Here is a 27,866-nt window from a genome sequence, read left to right as displayed (position 1 = left end):
CCCTATGGCAATCTGGTTGCTGTGAGCAACCTGGATGTTTTCAAGGGACTCATGCTTCATTTGAATGCTTTTTACTGGGCTTCAGGAAGAACAAGAACTGTAGACCGGAGTATATATAAACGTCATCTTATAAGAACAGGACATGCTAACAACCAAAGTATTTCAGAGGTGGTGGGGAAGGCACTCAGTTGCCTAAGTCTTAATTCCCAGGGCCATCTTAGATGTCTAAGATATCCAAGACATCCACACATGGCTAGCAAAGATAACACAGGTCCTATGGGAGACTGCCCCATTGCAAAGCTACTGGAGACCAGGCAGAATATCCCAGAGTAGCCTACACAGCACCCATGTTTGGGCAACTGAATCTCAGCTAAGCCATTTTGTATTCTCAAGCATTGCTTTGTTCTTGTCCATGCAGCTGCAAGAAGATACCCGCTCCAAGAGCTGCCCCCATCCCTTCGCAAGGGTGCAATTGAAGTCAGAGTCCTGACAGCCGGGTGGGAAGGGCTGTTCAGCCCCGAGACAGATTGTGCTGACCCTCACTGGAAAGACCTCCAGAGCACAGTGGCCTGGCTCGGGAGTGCTCATTTGCCCTCTGGAATGGTCCTGTCTGCCATTTGTTTAATAAAAGATTCTTGTGTGGTTTCCTTCTAGTGATGCTATGCAGAGGGTAAATGTGCTTCACACGCACAGGAAAGGACAAATCTGTGTTAGACTCTGCTGGGCTTTACTGGAGAAATTGTATTGAATCTTGGGAACAGATGTCACATCCTTTCCCCATTGCCAAACTTCAGGACTAAGAAATTATGCTTAATGTTTGCTGTTGTTTCCCTGGCAGGATCACCATGTTATCATGCTTCAAACCTGTAGTACTTTAGAGGAGAAGCATCTGCAAACTTTTGGGGACCACTAGTGTTGTTTTGGGTGTCTGGCATAGTGGGAATAACCAATAGTCTGATTGTTTCGCTGGCCTGAACCCTCTTTCCCCAAAATCACTCTGAACATGAGACAGCTCTTTAGGTTAAATATGCCCATTTGCACAGCACAAAAGAACCATGGGTAGCCAAGCAGAGCAGTGTCTCCTTTCAGTCTCTGTAAACTCACATACATAAAGCTCCTGGGATGCACAGCTAGAAGCAGTCACTATGCAAGAACAGCAGTGAGAACTGGGAGCTCATATCTTTATTAATTTTCCATAGACATAGATGAGTTGACAACCACATAAATTCAGGGATGACTTGGAGTTTGGAGTAGGCGGTGTCAAACATGACCTATTGGTACTGGAGAATACTGTGATTAATACGCCATCATCTAATCAAACAATCAGCTTCAGTCATATGAACGAGGATCAGAATGACTGTAAAACCCAGCATCCAGGCTATCTTGAAGAGCTAACTTGGTTAGCTCGTCAGATCTCTTAGGAGAGCACTGATATCTTTTGGCAGGGACATTTCTTCTGGAGGAAAATAAACCAGAAAGCACTCACTTCATAATGTGGTATTTGTGTTGGAAAGATGCAAAAGCTCAGTACTCCCACAGCAGGACCTGTTTGATGTGGATGCTGGGAGATGTGTGACCATTATGGCTTGAGCTGTGCTTCACATCAGGAAAAGCTTTCAGATCACAGTGGTTGTTTTGAGACCTTGCCCTGTTTGCTGGGAGTCTTTGGCCTGCTGCTGCAGAGCTCTGCAGACCTTCACCTGAGGTCATGCACTGGTGTCATGCCACCTTATGTCATTGCTGCCTTTTCTTCTGCCCCTGAAGCACTCATTGACGTGATGAGGCTGCACCATACAAGCCACGTAACAAAACTGTGGAGTCAGTTGGGCAGAAGACCCCCATGGAGGGAGGTCCAGCAGAAATGTGCTTTCATTAACCATCTAGCCACAGCCCTATGCAGCTACTTGCTAGGTGGCTTTTGCCTGGATGAAGGCCTCTACCGTTTTAGTAGAAGCCACCACCTTGTCAGCACTTTTGAGGGACATAATGTGTTATGAAATGACCTTATCCAGAGAAGAGGTCTGAGCTGGCAGGAGCACCGAGGCATCCATAGACACCATTCCTGATGCCAAAGCCCCCCAGCACCCTGGTGCCTTTTTGCTACAGGATGAGAAAAGCACCACATGCCTCTGATACAGATAGTTAAGGGGCTGATGAACAGCCACCACCCCACAGGTTTTCATCTGGAAATGTAGGTCCAGGATCTTCATCTCAGGAAACCATTTTGAGCCCCTGGCTGGCTTCTCTTTGCACAGCTGTCAGAAATAGTTCTCAGCTTTATCAGAAAAACAACAAAGATAAATCAAACAAATCCCACAGTGAGAAACAGTGGGAGTTTCATATCATGTTACTCCAGGTGGCTACAGGATCTGAGCTAGCTGCCCCAGGCTCTTGGGACAATGGCATTCATCTGAAAATGTTGGGAACTGCATCCCTTGTCGCTATTTCTCTCTGTTGAGTTTGAAGAGAGCATAGGAAGACTGGATTGCGGACAACTTCTGGCCAGACGAATCTCAAAAAATTTATCTAGATAGCATGTATCATACCTACTTTCTGGGACCTACAGCAGCAGATAGATGGATGGGTTGTTAGGTAGATAGGTAGACAGGTAAGTACTCCAATATCCTATTTTACCTGTCTTACTATTTAGCTATTTTCAAAATATATACATATACATATACATATACACACAAATATATACATACCAGCGACGTGATTATCTGTTAAACAAATACATATGTTGCTAGTATAGCTCATTCCTATTTTTTGTCAGTTCTGTCATGGAATAACTGAACTGGTTGTTAGAACTAGTGCCTTAATTTTTTCCATAGATGACATTTCCTGTAAGAGGGAATTCCTTAGATTTCATACTAGCAAAATACATGGACTGAGCTTTGAATGGCAAATTCCACAAATTTTTAGAGTGCAGAATAATGCCCAGAGACCTCTCAGATGTCTTCTGGCAAATCTGGCTGGGGAGATTGAGACCCTCTGCTCTGCCCTTCTGGCAAGGATGCTGGAGAAACACGTCCATAAAATACCTCCATCAGTCAGTGAACAGCTGATGACAGTGGAGTTGCAGTAATGGTGGCCACTGAGGTCACACTCCTTTCTTGCCACATTTGCTGAAGATGAGAGGCCAAGGAGACTTGTGGAGACAGCTGACAAGGGGTCTAGCCCAGCAACCCATGGCTTCTCTGGACATCTGAGTGAAAGCTTTCAACATACCAAACACTAACCTGAGCTCTGAGCTGCTTTTTGTTGGTCAGTGAAGATTTTTTTGCTCCAGCTGACCCAGGCATGTGATTCACTCCCTGGGGATGCTGCAGAAGACACCTTGAGCAATGGCCCACTCGAGGTGTCAGGCAGGAGGGAAACCTCATTCCCACTTGTTTCTGGCTTGTGGTTTGGCACTCACCTGCAAGCAAGGACATGGGAGTTTGTTCCCTTTCCTGCAGGCAGGCCAAGTCTCCAGCATCCTTGGTAAGTGCTGCAACCAGCCACCCCTCTTCAAAGACTATATGGTGTTATGAATTCCGCTTCAAACACTGAGAATGTGACTGTGCCAACATATCCCTGCTGTTCCTTCATGGCACAGCCCAAGCAGCTTCCCACTCCATGAATGTGAGCAGTTGCCTGTTCCACTGAGCTAGCAAGACTCCCTGACATTTCTGGACAGACCCAGGCAGCCCATTAAGAAACATCCTGGAGCATCTTCCTCTCTCCATTGGCTGTATAGGAAGCTTATGTACTCAGAGTGACTCTTCTGCCGTCAAAGCATCTTCTGAAGTGTTACTGAAGACATGAAAGGCTTATGTCCACTGGAGAGTTTCTTCTCTTCTGCTGTCACCTGAATGCACAGCACAGATCAGAATCCTGCCCACTGGACATTTCAAGATTCAAATCGGCATGTCAAGAAACCACCAAGTCCTAACACTTTCTCTGATCAGTTTGAACTCAAACACTGCAGGTTTTTGCCTAGATTTTACTACCTCTTTTGCTGTTTCAAAGCTTCACTACATGACATTTCCAAGAAACAAAGAGCACCTACTTCTTCAGAGCTGTAGGTGTTGTTTTTTTGGGGAAAACATAATGATATTTTTAGGAGGAGACATTTTCAAAGTGATAGAAGAACAGAAGCAACCGAACGTATACAGCCCAACACGCTTCAGCAAAGACAGAGAGGGAAGCTAACCTGCCAGTGTCACTCGCTGCCTCACAATCCCACCACTGCCTAAAAACAGGAGCCAGCAGCATGGTTAGTCCTGCCCAAAATGGAAAGAAAGAGAATGTGGTTTTAATAGACTCGACGTGTCAGTAGTAACAGACAAAGGGAAAAAATCAAATATATGTGTCCTTCTGTCTTAAAACAGTATCTGCAGGTAGCTGTTGGACATAACACTGGAGAGCAGAAGGCTACAGGTGATGTCATTGTGTCATGACCAGTGAAAGAAGTCTTCTGGCATCTACATTTTCAGCTTAGTCTTTTTCTCCCTCTGGAGTTTCAAAGCAAAATCGCTGCTGTGCACTAATATATATCAGTTATTACTGTTCAGAATGGTGCCAGTGGGGTCTAAGCATGGTGCAAGGTAACTCACAGTACTCAGACAGGGATGGGGGTGATTACCATGACCAGCTCACAAAGGCTTGCTCAAAATGCTCTGGCAAAACTGTTTTTCAACTGGGTTTTCAACTAGGCTTCTGGTTAGGGTTTTTTTTAGAATGTGTTTGTCTCTCTGTTTTAGGGAAAGCAATTCCTTTTCCAAGAGTTGTTCTCAGTTTTTGCTGGAAAAACAAGAATCCCAAACCAAATGCTTCTTGATTGAAGACCTGAGAATTTGGGGGTTACTTTTTGATGAAAAGAAATAAATATTTTTTTGAAGAACAACCACCTTCAAATTTTGTGTTCAGGGCTACTGTCTGATTTGATCATCTTCCCAGGCTTTCATGAGTTAAAAATCCTGGTCCATAGCTTGTTTATGAAGTTTGTGAGATTTGCAAAAGTGTACCTTTTAGCATGTATCAGCACCTGGAAAGATTCTTGCATCTGAAATGAGGTGATCCAGGATTTCAGCTTTATTGAAGATGTCTCCATTGTAACAAGTTGTGTCTTTTCACCTGTTGAAACGGCTCTCCTCAAATGTCTTTAACTGAAACATTGCTGACAGCACATCATTTTCTTGTCTGTCAGCATCTGGCAATATAAACATTGCTAATAAGCCAACAAGCATTTTTATTCTTCACTGCTCTTTTGGTTAATAATAACCCAATCTGGATCATGATTGTGTAGAGAAGCCTTCGAGGCTCCAGACCCCTAAATTGAAATGATGGTCACAGAATTTGCAAGACTGGCAGATGAGAGAGAAAGGGATAAGGGAGTGCAAAGAAATAACAGGGTAATATTTGTTTGCTACTTGGAATATTATAACTGTCATCCACCTATTTCCGAAGAGCTGCCCTAATTCACATCTCCTTATCCCCCTTCCCATCTCATGTCACCTAACCATAAACCTGAGTTTCTGTACATGGAGAAGAAGTGTTGCCTATATCTGAGGAAGGGTTGGCAAGTGCAGTTCTCAGGGCTTTGTATGTGGGAAGGTGCTTACACGACCTACCGCCTGCATGCCTTCCTGGGGGGAAGCTGCATCCTGCACAAGGACATGTAACTGTCTGCACCTCCCAGTGTGGACCAGCCCCGGGCACCTAAATTAGGCATTCTGGTTAGACTGATTGTGGGTGAGACCCACTTCTTTTTCCTCTCACTGGTGGTAAGGCAGATGCCTCTGGCTGTGCTCACCTCACTGTCAGTGGGAGACATCACCTCCTAGCACGTGTTTGTCTGTCCTGTTTGGGACTCTGGCTTCACCAGGAGACAACTGAAACCTAACGTCCCTGTCTACTGTTTATAAAGTGGGCTAGGACAACTAGCTCAGATAGACAAGTGCATACTGGAAATGTTGAGGAACATGAGGACATAGAAACAGCTGCATAGGTCAGGCTGAAGATCTCTCCTGTTGGGTATCCACTACCCAGCAGTGGCCAGAGGATGCCTAGAGAAGAGGAGATGAGCAGGATAACCACCTAGGGTACTCATAGAATCATAGAATCATTAAGGTTGGAAAAGACCTCTAAGATCATCGAGTCCAACCATCAACCCAACACCACCATGCCCACTACACCATGTCCCTACTCCAGGATGCTTTCCCTGGTGTGGGAACTTCCTTGGCTGCAATGAGATGCTTCTTCACTAGACTGTTTGTCCTGGGGAGGCCCACAGTTAGATAAGATAAATGCCACCCTAAATTACTTCTATTGCTGAAAATGTCTGTGCAATGGGCAGAGCACTGGCTGCAGACCTGGGCCAGACCCTTCTCAGGTAGCAGGGGCCTAAGTTAGCAGCCCCATTTATCGGGACAGTATTTTAGCTCCAATCCCGCTCCAGGGGAAAGTGTTTTTTGTGTCCCAGAACAGGCTCTGGGTCAGCCATTGTTTTTATACAAACAATATGTTCCCTGCAGTTTTTCAGCCTTGTTCTTCATTTAGAGTTAAAACAAAAAATCTCCAGGCCCTTCTTTGAGATTTTTATCTCCCTACTGTCACTGAATGCCTTACAGACTTTTTTCCTATAACACCTCCAGGGTGACCTTCCTGTCACCTTCAAACAAGTTCCCACTTAGTCATACCTTCTGTCCCCACCAGTGACAGCTTCAGCTCAGGCAGCCCTGGTGTGCTTGTCCTAACGGCCTGAGCTGAGATTTCTGACCCACGCATGAGCTGCAACCCCACCATGTCTAACATCAGAAACTTCTTTAAAAGGTGTTATTGAAATCATGCATCCAGGTATAGTCTTCACTCTTCTGTAGTCACCGAACGCTTTGCAAAGCGTATCTGTAATCATTGATTACAGTTGTATGCAACTTGCAAAACTTGTATTTATACGTGGGGAAAGAAAAAAGCCTTGATAGTCTGCAAAATTCTATTTTCCAAGCCTTATAGCAAGCACCTTTTCTTTGCCCATAAATGCAAGGTTCATCTTGCTGTCCCAGTCACCGAAAGCTCTAGGGCAACAGGGTGACTTTGAGCATGGAGGTGTGCCACCAAGTAGTTCCCAGCATCACTGCTGATTCAGGGAACCAGGGACCACCTTCCCCAGCCACACTAGCCCCAGCCATGGTAGAAGCCCTAAGGATGTGCTCTGACAGTCCCTATCAAACAGGAACCCTCTCACTGGTGATTTTAAAGGGCTGTCTTCCTATCTGTGGTGGTGGACAGAGTTGTTCACTGATGCACTAAGTCAGCAGGGGACTCAACCAAAAATCAGCACCTGAGATGGCCACCTACTTCCATAGGATACCTGCCCCTCCAAGGGGGCTGCGATAACAGATCTTATGCCCAGCACGCAATGCCAAACCTCTACTGGGAAAGCAGGTGGAAGGAGCATATTGGACACACCACTCCCTGCTGGGAGCAGCCTAGAGAGCTCTGACATCCCAGGTTGAACCAGTCCCTGCCCTTGGCAGCGCTGGGGCTGGGGGCTGCATGCCAGTACGAGAGGCAGAGGCATGCCAGCAGCACGTTCCTGGCATGCAACCGGGGAATCAAACCATGCTATGCCTGAGCAAGAGCACGAGAGCCTTCTGCTTACTGCCTACTGTGTGGGTGCAAGGAAACATCTGTAGGTGAGAAGTAAAGGCTCAGACCACTCTTCAGCCCAAGGCCTTGGGTTGATAGTGCATCCCAGAGGCAATAAGCACAGGACCTGACCTGGCTGGTCACAGGATCTTTTTCTGCTTGGGAAAAAACCCAACCAACCAACCAACTACAGAAAAACCTCTCTTCAAAGAAGTCCAGGAGCAAAGGCTGATGCATCAACTTGCTCCAAGGACATCTTTCCACTGCAGAATGGACTTGTGCCTGGTCCTTGTGCATATCAGACGGTGTTTCTCATGTCCACGCAGAGGAGCTGCAGGGAAGTCTATGGAAGGAGACCTTCTCCTCTGTGCCTTGCCACACAGATACTGCAGGTGCCAGGGTCAGGGGAAGGGTCTTTGGGAGGAGCCCAGGTTCCTTGGTGACCTGACTGACTGTAGACAACCTGTGAACTTCGTTGTTTCCTGAGGCAAGAAACAGCTCTGTCTTCCCCAGCCCTGTAGACAGAAATGCTTTTTGCTTTCCTCTTTAGCTGAGATACCCTTAAGGCTGCACATTGCTCACATCGGCCCTCTCCTGCCAGGGACACATGGCTGAACCTGTGCTTTGAGATGTGCAGTGGTTAGTGGCTGCCTGGCTGTTGCAGAAGGACACAGGCAAGGTCTAGGAGGAGGCACAAGGCATGTCATCCCTGATTTCTGTCATCCTGTAAGGCAGCAGCACTCCCAGAGGGAATTCACTCCTGGCACAGTGGAGACGCTCACTGCACGTGGTGGTCTCTGTGCATTGCCCAGCTGTGACCAGATGTTTGCGTGTGTGCTGGTTTTGGCTGGGATAGAGTTAATTTTCTTCACAGAAGCTGGTATGAGGCTATGTTTTGGATTTGTGCTGGAAACAGTGCTGATAACACAGGGATGTTTTCGCTGTTGCTGAGCAGTGCTTACACAGAGGCAAGGCCTTTTCTGCTCCTCACACCACTCCACCATCGAGTAGGCTGAGGGTGCACAAGAAGCTGGGAGGGGACACAGTTGGGACAGCTGACCCCAACTGACCAAAGGGATATTCCGTACCATATGACGTCATGCTCAGCATATAAAGCTGTGGGAAGAAGAAGGAAGGGGGGACGTTCGGAGCGATGGCGTTTACCTTCCCAAGTAACCGTTATGCGTGATGGAGCCCTGCTTTCCTGGCGATGGCTGAACACCTGCCTGCCGATGGGAAGGAGTGAATGAATTCCTTGTTTTGCTTTGCTTGCGTGCACAGCTTTTGCTTTATCTATTAAACTGTCTTTATCTCAACCCATGAGTTTTCTCACTTTTACTCTTCTGATTCTCTTCCCCATCCCACTGTGGGGGGAGTGAGTGAGCAGCTGTGTGGGGCTTAGTTGCTGGCTGAGGTTAAACCACAACAAGGTGCCAGACAGCTGGTGCAGACAGGGGATTACATTATTCACAAGCATCCTGGAGCATGGGAAGAGCTTCCCACAGACTGGTGACAGAAATCAAAGTAGCTGAGAAGTTGCTATCAGCTGGGAGCTGGCTGTCCCAGGCTGCCCCAGATCAATAGCTGTGAGCTCTGAGGATAGGGATGTTTGCCATGCAATGAATACAGTGATTTACTCAGGGGCAGTGACCTAACTGAGCCTCTGAAACAGCAGCTGATTTTCACAGAACAGGCTGCAGGGAGGCTGCAGGCATCTCCTGTAGCACACATCCCCTGCAAGGGGGATCCGCACCCAAGCTTCAGTGGGTCATGAAGGGAAGCTTATGGCAAACTTGTGGGACAGCAACATGTCACAGGGAACTTGTCTGACCTTACACCAAGTACATAAATGTTCTCTAAGGATAGCTGAGCTTAGGGTTAGCTTGCGAGAGCCCTCTTTGCCTCAATAGGCTGAATGCATGGCAGTGATACCCTGACCACAGAGCAGCTGACAAATGGACCTTTAGTGGAGGTTTAACACATGCCAGCAGCAAGATGGTAGGACATTTGGCCGGTGGGTGCCAGGAAGATGCTGCCTTCAGATGGCAGAGAGGTTAATGCTGTCTGGCTGGGCATGGCGTGACCTCTGCAAGGAGCAGGCAGGAGTTTTGCTCGGTTCCCCTGAGACCCTGCCAAGTGGCCGGCGTGGCTCAGGCTCCAGACACAGTCCCGAGTGTCTGTGGGGTGGAAAGCAGGCGAGCGAGGGACATGAGAGTGGCCTGATACACCCACATATGCACCTCACCCAGGCGTGCAGAGCAGGAAACATGAGAATATGCACCTTGCACGTCACGCTCTTATCAGGCTACTGCTGCGATAATGGCAGTGTTTAGAAATGGATTAAGGGCTTTGGGCACAACTTCCCGCCTCTTCCTTCTCTCCGAGCACCAACACACGAGTGTGCTGTCTGTGCAGCTCATTAGCAGGTAATACAAAGTTAAAACAAGACACACAGGCGGGATTTTGCTCACATATCTACGGATGTCCAAGCCTGAGTTAGCTGGTGCCTTTGCGGCAGGTAAAGACTCATGTGCTAAACACATTGTGTCCACCTGCCTGGTGCCCACGTTGAGCCAGCCATTAGCAGAGGCCCTTTGCCTTTCCTGAGCATGGCTCGGACGTTGTCTCTGAAGGGCTTGGCTGGCTGCCTGGTCCTGCCCAACAGGGAAAAACTCAGGGGAAAAAACAGGCGGCTTTGCAGTCTGCAGCCAGCCCCCTCTGCTGCTCCCACCACGGGGGGATTAAAATCTTCGCAGCTGTACACTGGAAACACGCACAGCCCTGGGCGAAGAAGGAGGTGCTGGCGAGGCAGGGACATGGAGGCAGAGGGACCTGTGCCAAGGCCTGGTTTTGAGAGGGGTGGCTGAGGTGGGAAGCAGCATGTGGTGCAGGTGCAAGCCACTGGATGGCAAGAGGGAGAACGGGCACTTTTGCTTTGCTGAATACTAATTTGGACCCCTCTTCCCCTTCACAGAGCGTCTAAGTCTACCCCGATAAAAAAGGCATGAGGAGCTTGGGTGAAACCACAGGGAAGGACACAGAAGGTGTCTATGGTGTGGCTTCACCTCCAGAAGAGAGTGTTTCCTTCGACATCCCTTCCATCGCTCCTGCTCGGCTTCTGCGAGGTCACCAGAGCCCTGGAGGCTGCTGGCCCCACACATTGTGGCTCCAGAGGGGAAGGAAATCCTTGGAGCTGTTTCCACGTCCACCCGGAGCTAATGCTTCATCTTGGGAAAAGTTTTAAATCCATCTAGGCTTTGAAAACACAGTGATATCAAATCTGAATTTAAAACAATTTATGCATAGACCATCATAACATTTTAATGGGGAAAAAATACACAGTGGTTTCAAGCTTGAAGAGTCTAAGTAGTATGGTTTTGTATAAATGGCTGATACGTTATTTGTTTATTGGGCAATCTACTTTTTTATATTGTTTGTCAGGCTATATAATTTTAGGTGAAAGCTATTTAGCATCCTGCGCCTGCCAGAAGAACTTCCTTTATATACAGGTTTCTGCTCCAATGTGCATAGAAAATAGACCACTAATTGCCTTCTTACCGCCTCTTGCACTGTTAACAAGAACCTGGCTACTCTGTAAATTTGACAACCATATTAACGTTGCTGCTGCACAAATGAGTTGAGCACTAAAGTAGTTGATTTCATTTGAGGTTTACAAGAGGATCATTTAGTTTAAGAGGCTGATTTTGGCAAGCGTAGCACTCATTGGAAGTTTCCTAACCACAACGGAGTGAGGGGCGGGATGGACAGTTATCTCTTCATAGGACACCTGCCGAGGATGGGAGACGTGGAGTTTTTCACTGGGGTTATTTCTTGGGGTAGTTGCCTTCTGTTCCCTGCGCTTCTGTCTGCTCTGGGTCTGCTCTGGGTCTTTGGACTGTGCATTACTCCGAGAGGAGGTAGTCTCCTAGGCTGAGTTGATGTTGGGACCACATGGCCCTGATGGCTGTGGTGCTTCTGAAAGCTTCATTACTAAAACATGATGTTTCACTGCCTTCAGTTGCTGTGATGAAATTACTCCTGCCAAGGTTTCTGCAATGCCATGTGGATTTTACTGACTGTGAAAACTGTTGTAGATACAATACAGGAGAACAGCCTTAAATCAAAAGATTTAATGGTCATGCCTGGCTAGAAACCCAGTGGCTAGGTGTTGCTCTGTTGAAGCCCACCAAGTGGCATTTTAAAGTTTAAAACGCAGCGGAGCCTCTCACTGCTGGCTCAAGTGTTAATCCATTCCTTGGCAGTGCAGACACATCAAGAGTCATTGCAGGACAGCCCAGGGCTTTTACAAATTCAAATGAACTGAGAGTAACCAGACTGGAATTTCTTTTTCCCTCTGTCTTTCCATATTACTCCAGCTTGACTGTCTTACCATCCCCCCACAAGCACTTCTGCGCTCACCAGGCACCCTCGGGCTCTCTACCCGCTCGCTGAGGGCCAAGTCCAGCGGTGCCCTTCCAAGGACCAAATGCCCAATGCATTCCTTACTGGCTGGGAGAGACTCTTTCCATTCGACTCTCCCTCAACGGGCAAGACCAATTAGTCTCCTAAATCACACCAAGTGTTTTCTGACTGCCGCTTTTTAAAGCCTCCTATTATTCCTAGGGATTGGACAGAACACCAAGTTAATGATTACTGGGTGGAGTTTCACTGGTTATTTTGAGGAGACAGCCTTTTCCAGCCTTCTGGACACCTGAGGCAGGACATTTAATCAATGTCTTTGTCCTTGTCAGCTGATGCATTAAATCAGGTGGTGTTTAGGTACATAAAATCATTTCAAGCTCTGACAATGTCCTTTCCAGTGTGCAGGTAAGGAGCAATAAAACCTACACGCATCGTTAAGAGAATGAAAACCTAGTTGCGCTTTCAGTTAAATGTGCAAATTTATACCCATTATGTGTGTACAGTTCATCATTGCTCCATAAAGATATTGATTTTTTTTTCTGGTCTGCTATGTAATTGTGGGTTTAAATCACAGCCTTTCAAAACTGAGCTGGACTTAACTTGCAAATGTTATACAGTTATAAATATATAAACACTGAACAGAAATAGTATGCAAAGACAAGGAAATAAATATATAAACAAGGGACTGGGGAATACTAGATGGAAATACAATTAAGAAGATTATGATGGAGAAAGAGAAAATGAAAGGGAAAGGAAGTGAAAGAGAAAGTCGGGGAAAGGAAGGCAAGGCAAGACAAGTGCAAGGCAGGGCAAGGGGCAAGAAAGGCAAGCAGAGAAGTGTTGCAGATAAGTGGACATATTTGAAGCTACATGAATCCTTAGCATGACTAAATTGCACTTGAAAATTATATTATAAATAAATAAGCAAGCTAATAGATGTTACACTGCACAATAAATATTTAGATTATTTTATATACACAAGGAAAACAGTGGTCATTACAGCTGAGCAAATGAGCAATCCATATTATTTAATTGGTTCTTTTTACTTTTGTATTCGTGAATTATCTGTGAGAAATTCTAGTTTCTTTTCCTTCATTTTTTAAAACATGAGAGGTCCTAAAAAGTTTTCAGAGGGCAGATGTCTCTTAATTTTAAAAATATATATTTATTTAAATATTTAGAATTCAATCTGTGTTAATAACTGACTGGACATGTAGGTGATTTGAGACAGCCAGCATGGCTTCACCAGGGTCAGGCTTCACCTGACCAACCTAGTGGCCTTCTGTGATGGATTGATTACATCAGTGGACATGGGAAGAGCGACAAATGTCATCTATTTGGACCTCTGTAAGGCCTTTGACATGGTCCCCCACAACATCCTTCTCTCTAGACTGGAGAGGTATGGATTTGATGGGTGGACTGTCCGGTGGGTGAGGAATTGGTTGGATGGTCGCATTGAGAGGGTTGTGGCTCAATGTCCAGATGGAGGTCGGTGACAAGTGGTGTCCCACAGAGGTCCGCACTGGGACCAGTACTGTTTAATATCTTCATCAATGACATAGACAGTGGGATCAAGTGCACCCTCAGCAAGTTTGCAGATGACACCAAGCTGAGTGGTGCGGTCAACACACCTGAGGGACAGGATGCCCATCCAGAGGGACTTGGACAAGTTCGAGAAGTGAACCTCATGAGGTTCAACAAGACCAAGTGCAAGGTCCTGCACCTGGGTCAGGGCTCCTTCCTAGCATTTCATTCTGTGGACTCCGAGAGGTTCACAGCACCTCCAGGGCTGATGAATGAAATCTGGTGCCCTGATTTTCAAATGAATTTCAATCCTTGTGTAACCATGTAAATACCTTCTGAAATCCACGTTAGATCAAGTGGGATTGAGTTAAAAAGTCTCCACTAATTCTTAGTGCCTAGTTGAAATGCTCAGAAGTGCTACTGGACCCACCAGCTCAGAAAAAGCCTATGTGGACAGCACTGGAGGGGGTCAAGACAATTCCAGATTCCAGTTCTTGTAGCATTGGGTTTTCACAACCAAACTCCCCAAAAGCTTCCCCTTCTCCTGGGAGTACCTCAAGCTGCTGCAGACCAGTCACCCAGAAAAGCAAGGAGTTCCTCTGCTTCCTTTGGAGCATCCAGCAGTGCAGCCCAGGTCCTGCTTCCCAGCCAGGCAGAGGGCTGGTGAGAGCACACCCTCCTTCCCCCCTGGCTCCTACACCCATGTTTCTCCCTGTGGGCAGGGACAGGGGAGGGGAAAAAGGTCAGGCTGGTGTATTCCCGGGTCTCACCCAGTGCTGAGCTGGGAGCACGCCCAAGCCTAGACCTTCAAACTGTTTCCTCTGAAGGGTAAGCATCTTATGTGTCCTCTGCATAAATCACCTTCCTCCTCCACGCTGCCCAGGGCTGGAGGATGGAGCATTAGGAACATCTCCCAGTTTTTCAGCTCCTGGGCTTGATATCACGACTGCAATGAAGTGAGCTCTTGTTCAGTCCTGAGGCCCAGGGCTGGGATCTGCTCACTGTAGAAAGAAGTTGTAAAGGGCTTAGCTGCTAAGTTTTAAGACTGTGGAGCCTGTGTATGTGCAGCAATTCAAAGTTTGGCTAAATGTAGACAGCTTTGCACAGAGAGATTGGTCTGGAAGGACATTACTGTGGGACAACATCCCAGCAGGACGTCTAACATACTTAAATCCAGTGAAGAAACACAGCCGCGAAGAAAACAGGCCAGGAAAATGCTGTATAAGATTGCTGTCTCCAGATGTCAACTATTCCAGACCTCTACTCCAATTTGGGATTGGCCATGCATATATAGCTCTTGTTTTCAGAGACTTGTAGAGGCAGTGACTCCACACCCTCCCCAAACAGCCAGCTCCAGTGTGTCACCATTTCATACTGGCCCAAACCATTTTAAGGAAAGTTTTCCCACATGTTTAGTGAGAGGCGGAGATACAGAATGGAAAATTTCAGCCCAAATGGTTGAAGTCTGGCAAAGTTATGATGGACAAACAAGAGGGGAGGGCTATGGTGAGAACTGCCAGGTGCCACCTGCGCAGCCAGGCTCCCGCTGAGCCCAAAACCTGCTCTGCCCCGAAGAAAAATCAAGCAGGCAAGGGATGTGAGGAAGAGTTCTCTCTGGGTTATAGTTCTGCCCTGAATTCCTCTATCTGTAGAGATAGATATAGATATATAGATAGATAGATAGATAGATAGATAGATAGATAGATAGATAATTTTTTTTCTACTCCTATCTGATATAATAAACATGAAGTGGAAAACAGAAAGTTGTGTGGGGCAGACAACATGAAATTGCTGTGTTTTCAGTGGAAAGGTTCAACGTGTTTTAAAGTAATTCCTCAGTTCTTCTTACATGGCAATGAATTTTTGCTTCCCTGGTGATAGGCAATATTCCTACCAGAAAATGAAATTATGGATATCAGGGGAATGGGAAGAAAATTAAAAGGTGTAAAAGAGAAAGCGTAAAAAGAGACTATGCATATAAGATCCTCTCCTACTCTCAGCCTTTCCCAAGGCAACTTTCCTACATATTTCCTGGACAAGGTCTTATTCAAAATGGCTTACATAACTGTGTCTTTACGTAGTTCAAGATGTGGTCCACGCCTATGGTGTGAAGAAGCTGATGCGTGGTGGGAAGAGCAAACTGAAGCTGCCATGTGTGAATGCAGAATCGCTGAGAGACCATAAAAGCTTCTTGCCAAAAAAAAAAACCACTGATGAACCAGTGTTACTTTAAGGCAGGTGGAATAGTTCGTGCTCTTGTTTTTATCGTTAGTGCTAAGAGGGAAAGACAGCTTTGTTTTCACATGGTTATTGATTATTAACCAGCTTTGTGAAAGGTTACCTTTCTACTAGATACAGCTGGGGGGGGGGAGTTAAAAATCAATCCCTGGGAAAGCGCTGTTTCCCAGTCAACTTCTCCGTCTCCCACTGCTGGCCCTTGCCATGGATACAGTTTCCCTGTGTTAGTTTGAGCACAGCTGGGAGAGAAAAAGAGATTATTCTGAATATGTTCCACTCGCCTTCAATACTTCTTTTCTGTCTAAATGTGGATTGCAAAAAAGTGGTTGAGCACTGAGAAGTCATCAAATACTATGCAGATATAGAAAATCAAACCAGATCACTATTAGGAAGTGTGACCGAACTGTGCTGCTTACTATTTTATACTCTAGTTAGGCAGTCAGGGAGGTGGGAGGAATGATGAAACTACCATCGGTCATGATGGGAAAGGGAACTAATTGAGTACGGGTTCACAAATTATTTGCATTGAAAGGCAAACAAAATGCTCCTGACACCTTTCCTAGGGAAAAAAAATAATACTGTGACCAGATGGTTTTGCATTTCACTGATCTTAGCAGCCTGCAGTGATGTCTGTCAGACACTACTGGGGAAGAAGTGGACAAGACTTTCAAAATACAGTGACCCACATTATGCTCCTAAATTAACCATTTAAAGGTAAGATCATTGAAAAGGCCATTGAATTTCAAGAGGCATGTTGTATATGTTGGCATACATTTTAAAACCACATAGATATGACATTAGGCATGTGGCTTGGCTTTCCAAACCACTGGGCACACAGCCACATTCATATTATATTGTAAGGTTTTAGGCTTCATATAATACGGACTAACAGTTAACCATACAGGCAACCTCTTCTCTGTTAGGCAAACACTGAGCTAGAGGAACATGATCAAATCTTAACAAGTCCTTAAAAGACTCTTGAATGTAATATGGTAGTCCAAGTATTGCAGTGTGGTTATTGCATGATCTTATTGTAGGATGGCAACAGCTGAGTACCTGAAACATTTGTTACTGATACTTGAATATCTGCCCTGTGCTTGTGCTGAAGATAATTACAACCTGCCTGTGCTACTTAGCATTGCTGCTATCACCATCATCCTTCAATTACTGATACAGACTCACGGATTCATTTTTGTTTCATCTCATAGAATAACCGACTGCCTATAAGGATTTTAAGGATTTACCTTCTAAGTAGATCCTCCCAGCAACATTAATGAGAGCATTGAGTAGTCCAGAAAAGTCACCTCAAAGAAATGTCATTAGAGGAAATAACCTGGATCTACCGGGGTTGTTCTCAGCGTGAACTACGACTGTGTTACTGGTTGTGGGACCGTGCTTATGAATCAGACACAATGCAGAGTTGAAGTGTGAGCTTTCCAGCTCCATGGATGAAGCTGGGTGATCTAAACATGGCAGCCATAAATATCCCCAAGATCTTTGGAGGTTTCTGCTGTCCATAAAAACTTCCTACTGCAGGTAAAGTACAGGACCTCGAGCTGAATTGCAGCATACATCCAGCCAGGCTTTAACATGAGGGAGAATTTACCCGACCCGTTGTTAATTTGTTCTAATGTGCAACCTGTCCCTTACTTCTCTTTTCTCTGTTTTCAATGGTTAAAATTCTGTTGTACATTTATCAGTGGGAATAAACATGTTTATACCAGCCATCTTTTCTTTGCATGGTTACCTATAGACTGAGGATGGCCAGGTTTCTTGTCGCTCCAAGCCTGCCAAAACCACAGACTTGGGGAGTCAGGACAGAGGAAGTTCCAGGCTGGGAGATGACGATGTGTGTGCAGGAGTCCCTAGGCTCACTATTCAAAGTGTTCAGGTGCTGCTGGCCTCATAGGGTCCACATATGGGCTAGAGAGGCAATGCCACACCTTTTAATTTCCTACATCATGCCTACCCATCTCAAGGCTCTTCTAGCTGGAGAATTAGGACTGATTAAATGCAGCCAGGTGCAAGGTCAGCAAAGGGTGGCAGTGCCTCACACAGCAGCAGTTAATCTGGGGAACACTTTGCCACAAGTTGGTGGGAGGCAAAATGTTTACATAAGGTTTCAGGGGAGACTTAAGATATGGAAGAATCATCTGAGGACTGTAACATCCCCACGGCTCCGCACTGGAGCAGAAAAGTCTGGGAGTTTGGGAGAATACCTGGATGTGGTACTTCATGTGCACAAGCTGCTGCGACTGCCCAAGGCGATGCGTGTGGACATCGTTTAAGGAGAGCGTATGGGGTCACTGGACCTTTGCTTTGAGTCAGCACAGCGGTGTCTGCAGAGCCTGGTTCTGGGGCAAGCAGGGCCATTCCCATCACTCTCACCTGCCTCCTTCATCACCCATTTCCCATACCAAGTGGACACTAGAGTGGGACCCAGTCATAGTTCAGAGGCTTCACCTGGGAACCCACAGCTGTGGAGGGGCTCTTCAGTCATATCTCAGTGGCTGCATCCCAGGAAGAGGAGGCAGGCAGCGGTGATCTCTGGGCTCGGGCTCCAGCCAGGCTCACCTCCCCAGCCCATGGCCCCCCGGCTGCCAGACATCACCACTCCCTGGGCCTGGCCAGGGTCCCCAAGGCCAGGATACCCGACGGGGCCCTTTTCCTGCACTGCAGCTCACCGCCTTGTTGTTAGCACAGCAAAGCGTGCCCTTATCGCCTGCTCACGCAGGCAGAATTAAAGAGAATTAGCTCTGAATTATACGAAATTCATTTGCTTTGGAGGGGGAAGTGTTTGCTCTATTTAGAAACGTTCGTTATAGAGAGAGGACCACATTAAGACTCCGGGTAATGGTCCTCCCTGGAGATGAATCAATTTGCTCTGGGTTTTATGGCCTCACGTTTGTTTGTCCGCGTCGGTTCCCCGTGGAAAACCCGGGGCTGTAAATGCTCCGGGGAGCAGATCTCTGGGGAAGGGGCTGGGGGTGCCGGGCTGGGGTCAGTGCACAAAAAGTCTCCGGATTAAAGGATACCCGTGCCTGCAAGAGACCTCAGAGGAGGCATCGCGGGCACGTGGGTGGTGAGCTGGGGGGGACCACAACTAAGGGACCTCGCCTGGCTCAGCGCATCCCCCCCGGCCGCGCACCGGCTGCGAGCCCCGGGCAGGGCGCGTACCCCGTCCGGCATGCCAGGGGATGGAGAGGGAGGGCGCCGGGCGGGGGGGGAGCCCGAGCAGCAGCGATGTCTATCGGTAATTCCCGCTAATAAAATACTTTTTCACTATCCGCACTATAATTGGTTTACAGCCTTTTTTGTTTATTTATCCATAAGAGCTGCTGTTAAATGGCTTGGGAAAGCAATCGCTTAATGGCTCAATATTGAATCAAAGGCTCAGTATGCTTTCTAAGAGATGGGGGACGTGTGTGGGTTCAGAGCGGAAACTCGTTTTAAGTGTAATGGACTGGGCGGCTTTATGATCCCACGGAACGGGGCGCAGGAGCGAGGTACCGGGAACCTCTTGCGCCGCCAGCTCAGGGGATGCATCGCCACCGGCCAAGCCGAGCCGAACCAGGCTGGGCTTAACCGGGCCGAACCGAGCCGAGCCGCCCACACCCGTACCCGCCGCGCTGCACCCCGCGGTCTCCCTAGACGGAGCCGCGGATGCGCGCCCCAAAGGCCGCGGCGGCCGGAGCCCCGGTGCCGGGGTAAGGCGCCGGGAGAAGAGGCGGGCCGGGCAAATAGGAAGCGTGCCTGCCCCCGAGCCGGCGAGAGCGGCGGCCGGGCCGAGCGCAGGGAGGCAGGGAAATGATCTTTGTCCCTTTCGGTCGCTCTCCGCCTCCTCATAGCCTCGTCACCAAGTCAACCGGCACCAGTTCGGAGCAGATTATCTCCGAGGGTCAACACATTGCAGCCCAAGCCGCGGGGAAGGCTCCCAAATTTACCCTTTGGGCAAACAATCCGCTGCCTATCGCTCGCTCTGGTGATAGCATTGTGGTCCCCACGGCCCGCATCCCCCCTGGGCAGGAGAGTAGCGGGCAGAAAGCCGGTCCTTGCCTGCTCCCAGGGCTCCGGCACACGCGTCCCCCCCGAGGGGACGACCCCCGGGCGCACCCTGCCCGTCCCCGGACACCCGCATCCCTGGCCGAGATGCCCCCGCGGCCAAAAGTGCCCTGACGCCAAACCCCTCCAGGAGCCGCCTCCCCTCCCGGCCCCCCGAGGGTTTTCTTCTCCGGGCCGTGCCCGAGGGGCTGGGGGATGAGCAGCCCCTTGGCAAGCGGGGCGGGGAGGGAAAAGGTGAGTTTAGGGGCCATCATTCCAGAGTGCCCCGCATGTCGGGGCAATCCCCCGCCTCTCTCCCTGGCCCCGCAAGCCCCCCGCCGCGGCGGTCCTCGCCCCAAAGCAGGGAGCGGCACCCCGCGGCGGGGTCGGGGGGTCCCGGGGCCTGCCCGGCTAAGGGGGAAGCGGGTTGTGTGGCCGGGGCCACCCCGGGTGGCCTCTTATGGGTCGCGCCCCGCCCAGGAGGGCCGCGGGAGGGCTCACGTGGGGGCAGCGGCGCCTATGGGGAGGCAGCGGGAGCCGGGCAGGGCGGCGGGGCCCGACGGGGCGGCGAGCTGTCAAAGAGGCATCCCGGGCGCCGGGAGCGGGAGCAGCCCTATGTGTCCCTAAGCTGCGAGACCCCCGGCCCCGGCCCCCCTCGCCATGAACACCGAGGAGCAGTATTACGCCTCGGCGCAGCTCTACAAGGAGTCGTGTGCGTTTCAGAGAGCCCAGGCGCAGGATTACAACCCCAGCCCCCCCGCCTGCCTGTACATGGGCAGGCAGCAACAGACTCCTTACTCCAGCGCCTTAGGGGCTCTCGAGCAAGGCAGCCCGCCAGACGTTTCACCTTACGAGGTGCCCCCCATCACAGAGGATGCCGGGGTCTCGCATCTTCATCACCATCACCACCACCACCCTCATCTTCCTCCTCCCCACCAGGACGCGCTGCCTTTCGCAGACGGGGCGGACACGGGGCCGATAGAGGAGCCCCGAGTGCAGGTGCCTTTCGCCTGGATGAAGTCCACCAAATCGCACGCCTGGAAGGGACAGTGGACCGGTAAGCCCCGCCGCCTCCCCCTGCCTTTGCCCCGCCGCTTCTCTCGCTCTCGGCGGGCAGAAAACCCTCACGGCACCGGCCCTGCCACCGCCGCTCGGGTGTAGCTTGGAAAGGTCCCGGAGGGGTCAGCGGGAGGGTCGCTTCCCCGGGACGCTCCGTCTCCCCTGCCAGACCCTCAAGACTCACTGTTGTGGGGCTGCTACCGTCGGATTGAACGCCGGGGTGGGAGCCGGCCCTCCGGTCCCCGCCGGCGGGCTCGCCGCGCCCCGCGCTGCCGAAGCCCTGAGCAATTATTAACGAAGTATTTTTCACCAATTAACTAATTGTCGCCAAGTCGGGGAGACGTGCAAACCCTGCCACCCCGCTGAACAGAGGGTCTCCGTGGTGCTGCCGTTCCCTGGGCGCGGTGGGGTCCCACGCGGGGGCTGGGGGCGCACAGCGCGAGGCCGGGGGTGCGGAGACACCCGCGGGATGGAGCGGGCGGGGAAGCGGCTGGCAGGGCTGTAAGGGCAGGGCACGGCCCCGCTGCCCGCGTCCCTGCGCGGACCGTGCAGCCGCGGAGCAGCCCCCGAATCTCCGGGGCAGCCGCCTTTCCCCTCTCCGCTGCCCATCTCCCCTCCCGGCCCCTCTATGCCACCCCCTCCTGCTTCCCCAGTGGGTTTTAGCCGTAATCGCACCTTTCCGAGTGAAAACCCAGGGCAGGGGAAACAATGCACAAACGAAACAGAGCTGCCAGCGAGGGGAAGAAACTCTATCTAGGCAGAAAGTTCCGCTGCCCAACAATATTTTTGTCTCTGCCTGCACAATGTTATCGTGTCCTGCGCCTTCGTCACGCCTATACGGCAAATATTATATTAATGGCTTTGTTCAAATAGACAGTTGAAAAAAGGACTGGAGTATTAAAATCACCGTGAAATAGTTTGGGAATTGCATGGAGGAGAACGAGGCGGGGAGAAGGAGAGGTGGCGGTCCCTAGTCCCCCACGGAAGCGCATCCGCCGGGCAGGGAGAGGAGCGCTGCTCCACGCCGCGGACACGGCGGCAGAGATTGTGCCGGGGGAGGGGAGGAGGGAGAAATTCATATCGTTTCCTTGGATTGAATGAATTTGGGGAAGAAAAAAAAAGAAAAAAAAAGGTAAAAGGAAAAAAAAAAGATAAAGCCAAACTCTCAAACTACCCCTATTTTTCTGTCTCCTGTACCCGAAGAATGACAAAAACGAGAAGCAAAACGAAACTTTTCCCGTAAAAGCCGAAAACTCTTCCCTGGTCTTCCCAGCTCTCCCGGGAGGTCCAGGCCAGGGCTGTGTTGCAGCTTTACATGGTGCATGGGATGTGTGTGCAAGCACACGCACGCAGGGGTTGTTCCTATCGCGGGTGCACGGTGCACGCCCGGACGGCGAGAGGGGCCCAGCGCTATGCCGGGCGGCTACACAACGCTCGTAGCCAAACCCCAGTATATTTGCACGGTATATATTGCAAACTATATAGGCTAAGGATTTATTTTTTTATGGAAACCCTTGGGATTTAGGCGTCCGTGGATTCTGCGAGGCTTTGCGTTGTTACTGCCATGGAAAGGCGCCCAGAGGGGCCGCGGCCGAGCCCGGTCCGGTGCCACCCGCCGTGCCCGGCTCCGCCGCCCGCGGGGACCGCCTGTCCGGGGGCCGCTGGCCGCGTCCCGGGGCTCGCCCTGTCCCACGGGCAGGGCACGGCGGGGAGCGCGGCCCGGCGAGCCCCGGAGCCCGGCCGGCCGCGGCCCTCCGACAGACCCACGGTGTTCCGCCTCCCGGCAGCACTAGTTTGCTTTACCGTAACAGAACAATTTTTTCAGATCCAAACACACACATACGAGTATATACATAGGTTTATATTTACAAACAATTCATGCTCATACATATATTTTTAATATATATTTTAATATATAGGTATACATAGGTGTATATACATAGGTTTATATTTATAAACATTTTATGTATATACATGTATTTTTAATATATATTTTAAAAAATATATATACAAATAGGTATATATACATAGGTTTATGTTTATAAACATTATTTATACAAAATCATGGGAATAGATGAGAGGCGGGAGATCCCCCGTACCTCTCTCTTGAAGTGCCTGTTTCAATCTGGCCATCTAAACCACTGTGCCCTACAGATCGACACCAAAAGCGTACCCAGTTGGGCTCCTGGTGCTGGCAATAGCGGCCGTGAGTTTCAGTGCTCATCCCCGGCCCCTCTCGCTGCCGCCGCCGGTACCACCCGTGCCCCAGCGCCCACGCAGGACGGCGGCGGCCGCCGCGCTGGGAATGGCGATTCCGCTGCTGTCGCTGTCTCCGGGAACAAGAAATCCAAGGTTTCACCAACCCGCCGAAGCGGAGGGGCTGCGGTCCCGCTCCCGGCTCTGGTCCCGCTCCCGGCCCGGCAGCCGCGCCGGCGCCCGCCCCGTTGCCTCCCGCGGGGGTCCCGGCGGCCGGGAAAGGGCCAAAGCCTCCGCGGGCCAGGGGCTACTCAGTGGCCATATCCCGGGAGACGCCCCGCGGCCCTCAACCTCCTGTTCCGTGAGATTTCTCCCTATCTTTTTGCGGCTTGTGCAAAGGACGGAGGCCCCATCCGAGGCCCCGTCGCGGAGAGCCGCCCGCCCGCCCGCCCGCTCCCCGCCGCACCGCCTCCCCGGGACCCCGCGGCCTGCGTGCCCTCCGCTGGCGGGATGGCTTGTCCTCCGGGTCGTTTACCGGAGACCGGAGATTTTTTTTTTTTTTAATTATGTTTTGTTTGGTTGCTTGGGCGTGTGTGTCACACAAGAAAACACATTTTTTTGTTGTTATTGCTTTGTTTTGTTGGTTTTCTTTATTTGTTTGGGGTTTTTTTTCCGTTTTGTTTTTGTCTGGTTTTTTTGGGGGCTGGGTTTTTTCTTTTTCTTTTTTTTTTTTTTTTTTTTACGCGAATTTGAGCAATTGCCAGGCCCTAGATCCTTCGGAGCATTCGGCGATACGCAAACGGTGGCGCTTGAGCGTCTTCCCCGGCTTGAGGGATGGCGCTTCCCTGAAAACCTCAACCAAATTATTATAAAAAATATTAAATTGTTGTAAGATGAAATAGCAGCAATCCTGACAGCCGCCACCAGCATTGCCTCGCTGTGCCCGGCCGGGGGAGCTCCCCGAGGCTGCCCCCTCCCCGCTTGCTTCCCCCCGTGTGGCCCCCGCAGTCCGAGGGGGCGGCCGAGCGGCCCGGGGCTGACTCTCCCTTCTCTCCAGGGGGGTCCTACGTGGTGGAGCAGGAGGAGAACAAGCGGACGAGGACGGCGTACACCCGGGCGCAGCTGCTGGAGCTGGAGAAGGAGTTTCTCTTCAACAAGTACATCTCCAGGCCGCGGCGGGTGGAGCTGGCTGTCATGTTGAACTTGACCGAGAGGCACATCAAGATCTGGTTCCAGAACCGGCGAATGAAGTGGAAGAAGGAAGAGGACAAAAAGCGAGGGGCGGGCAACAGCAATGACACCGAGCAAGACTGTGTGGTGTCCTCCGGGGAGCTGCAGGCCAAGGAGGATCTCCAGCCATGCCCCCCAGGGAACCTGCCCTCGGGGGCCTCCAGGGACCTGCTCGCATCCAGCCTCGCCCCCAGAAGGCAGCAGGACTCTCGGTGAGCCGCGGGGAGCCCCATGCCCCGGGCCGAGGAAGCGGATGGGGCCGGGGAGAGAGCCGAGAGAGTGGCGCCGGCTCCCCGCCCCCGTGCCGTGCCGTGCCGTGCCATGGCCGACCCTCGCCCGCCTTCCCCCGGGGAAACTCGGTGCCTTCCCTCCGAAACTCCCGTCCTGCGAAAATTAAATGAAAGCTGTTCGGCTGTAGCAAAGAAAGGCTCGGTGCGGGCCGTAGGGCCGGAGGAGGCCGCAGCGAGCCGCCTAGCTGGCGGTGAGCCCGGCCCCGCTCCCCCCGGGCACCCCGCGCCGCAGCGGGCCCTCCGGGACAGCTTTCCCCGGGGAAGGCGGATCTCGGGCGGCCACCAACGGTGTGTGCAACCCAGGGTGCACGGAGCGGTCTGGAAACAGGAGAAGAAGCCAGCGCACACCGCGTTACCGCGGACAGCTGCCCGGTCGGGGCGTGGGTCCCGCCGCGCTCGGCGCTGCACAAGCGCGGACGCGGAGCCAAGCATCCCAGACCTTTCCGGGGCTGGCACCCCGCCGTTCCCGTCCCTTCCAGAGGCCCCGTGGCATCGGCTTTATCGAGGACGCCCCCAGGACTATTACTCACTTATTTGGAAATTGGAACCTGTTTTGTTTCGTTTTCTTTTATCTTTGAGGGGAAAAAAGGGGGAAAAAAAAGAAAAAAAAGCAAGGAAAAACAATAGAAAAAAAGCAAGAAAAAAAAAAAGGGCAAAAAAAAAGCCCGAGTGTCCTGCGGGCAGGATTTGTCTCCCCCAATGACCGGCGCCCGATGACCGGCACAGGTAGCCTGACCCTCCTCCGGGCTCCGCCAGCGGCTCCGCGGACGTCGGGGCTCCGCGGCGGGGGCTCAGGGCTGCGCTCGCCTCCCCGAGGGGTGGGTGCAAGACCGGGGATGGGGCAGAAAATCCGCGGGTGATCTCCGGCCGAGGGACAGAGGCAGATCGGGCTGCGAACCTGAGAGCGGGACGTGTCCGGGGCGGGTAGGGCTGGTCCCTGGGAAATTTTCCTTTGGGGAAAAACTCCTGCCTCTCTTCCTCCTCTCCCGCAAGCTCGGACTCAGCCTCGGAGAGAAGAAACCCCCCTGCAGCACAAGCTCCCGGCCTGGCGTGGGTTTCTGCATGGTTTTTGTCTGCAGACCTGGCTTTTCATCCCGGCAGAGTTTTGGGGCCGGTTGCTTCCTCAGGCGCTGCCGGGCGCCGGTCCTTTTTTTCAGGCGTTATTTTTCGGCCCGGCCCGGCGTGCAGGAGAGCTTGGCTGCTCCGGGCTGGAGCTGGCCGGGGGCTTCCCTGGGGGGAGCCGGGCAGCGAGAGCTCCGCCGCCGGCCGTCCCGGACCCAGCCGCCTTCTCTTCAGCCGCTGCCGTCTGTCGCCAGAAGCACCTTCCCTGTCGCGACAACGGCGGGAACAGGCATTTTGTACAAGGGGAACGAGCTGTTCCAGCGACCGTCTCAGAGAGCGTTGGAAATTCAACTAAGTGGGGAAAAAATCACAGCCAAACTAGAAACAGAAAATAGTGGCTGGAAGGAAGCAGGAGCTGCCTGGGTTTGCTGTGGGTCAGGCAGATTTGCCTCCTCTCCTCGACGGGGAGGCTCCAGACCTGCCCCCAGCAGCAGCAACCCCTCGCGCATCCCTCGGCGACCGCCACAGTCCCTCCCGCGCTGCGGGTGCGGGAGTGCCATGGGAGGAGGAAGAGGAGGAGGAGGAGGGCCTGTCCCACCCTGGCCAGAGGATGTTGCCAGTCCCTCGGCTGAAAGTGAGGGGGAGAGGAAGCAGCTTGCTACAGCTCTTTGGTTTTTTTCCATCTTACGTGAGGCTTTTAACAATAAGGTGGAGACTTGAGCTGAAGGTGAAATTCGTCTATTGCTTTTCTTTCCTTTGGGGGCATTAAGATGTGTGTGTGCAAACAGGGACATTTCTGGTCATTTTTCCTGCAGGTTGCCTGAGAAATTTATCGTCCGAGCCTGTATACCGTTATTCATCAAAACGCAGTCAATGAGTGAGAACTTTACTAATGATTATATGAGCAAAATTCAAATAAAGCTGTTCTGCTTAAGAAGCAACGCACCGTATTAATTAAAGTAACATTTCTCAAAGCACCTTATTAATTAAAGTAACATTTCTCAAATTTTGAGGGGTCATAAAGCCATTTTTAAACCTCAGTATTTCTTGTCACTATTTATTAGCATCGACCCGTCACTGGTAACACACAGTGGAACAATTTCCACGTACCTTTTACAATGTCTGGCACTGAAATTGCAATTCGGGAGCCACTATAAAAATAGATCTAACTGCAGAAAGGATGTCTGTCACACAAAATATCACGATTTTCTGCTAAGATTCGTACAGCGCATTGCCCCGGGTAAACAGCATAAACGGTGGCTGAAATTTTGCCTGTCCTTTCTTTAGTGTATTGCATTGAGTTTCGATTTTCTCTGTGCACTGCTGTAGAAACGGAGAAGTTGCAGAATTGATATGAATTGTTTGACCACGGTGCCAAGATATTTTTATGAGTGGAAGTAGATAAGACCTGCATGGTTTAGTTTTAATGAATAAAGTCTTTTTCTTCAAAGAATTAACATAGTTCATGGGTTTAGCACTTTTTTATATATATAGTCATCCTTTTTACAACTGCATCAATGGAAAAATTAGCATTAACTGAATCAAGACAACTCTGGGTCCTTGTAGAGGTAAAGATTCACAGTAACCTTCACCTGGCAGAGCAGCCAGCCCTGCACCGTGCTGGGGAAAGGCAAGGCTGACATGGAGAGTTATAAGGCTGCTAGAGTTCTTGTGACGTGTCATCTCACCAAAAACATATCAATTTTTCCTAGGATACACCCCCCTTTATCAAGTAGTTCATAATTTATATTATGAAATAGTTCATAATTTATATTTAATCACCTTTAATCCTAGGATAGGGTTTCCACAAGACGTTCTAAAAATCCTGACTTTTAAAATTAAGCAAGAGATGAAAAGTGTGAGATGTCTTTTTATTTCCTTCTCGGGCAATACTCAAGTCCTTTAGGCATGTGTGGCAGAGGTATGTCCCCAAGAATCATGTGTATTCAGTGTTAATTATTTCAAAGAAAAGCTGAGCGAGATTCAGGGCGATTTTCCCCTCCCCAGGTGCACCTGGCACGGGCAGCCACAGCACCAGGAACTATGGAGACATCAGTTCTACCTATGGCTCCAGGAGAAGATCGTGAAGCTGCAGGTCTTGATGCACCTTTGCACAGGCAACACCTTTACTGCTTCTGCTTTGCTCAGACACATCCCCCAATACCACAGTGA

General features: G+C 50.4%; 1 protein-coding gene across 1 annotated transcript; it reads left to right on the top strand.

Moving 5' to 3' along the window:
• The first annotated feature begins 20,517 nt into the window (after positions 1 to 20,517).
• On the top strand, positions 20,518 to 24,558 carry PDX1 (pancreatic and duodenal homeobox 1). Its single transcript, XM_075140119.1, has 2 exons — positions 20,518 to 20,914; positions 24,170 to 24,558. The coding sequence occupies exons 1-2, from the start codon at positions 20,518 to 20,520 to the stop codon at positions 24,556 to 24,558; spliced, it is 786 nt and encodes a 261-aa protein (XP_074996220.1).
• The last annotated feature ends 3,308 nt before the right edge of the window (positions 24,559 to 27,866 follow it).

Source organism: Calonectris borealis, chromosome 1, assembly GCF_964195595.1.
Source record: "Calonectris borealis chromosome 1, bCalBor7.hap1.2, whole genome shotgun sequence".
Classification (NCBI taxonomy): Eukaryota; Metazoa; Chordata; class Aves; order Procellariiformes; family Procellariidae; genus Calonectris; species Calonectris borealis.
Note: the sequence above shows the minus strand (reverse complement) of the source record. Positions and strands in the feature narration are given on the sequence as shown.

Bases quoted from the DNA above. Each gene is read 5' to 3' on its own strand.
- PDX1 (XM_075140119.1), top strand. From the start codon at position 20,518: ATGAACACCGAGGAGCAGTATTACGCCTCGGCGCAGCTCTACAAGGAG. The intron at 20,915-24,169 runs GTAAGCCCCGCC...CCTTCTCTCCAG, and splicing joins CTGGAAGGGACAGTGGACCG to GGGGGTCCTACGTGGTGGAG.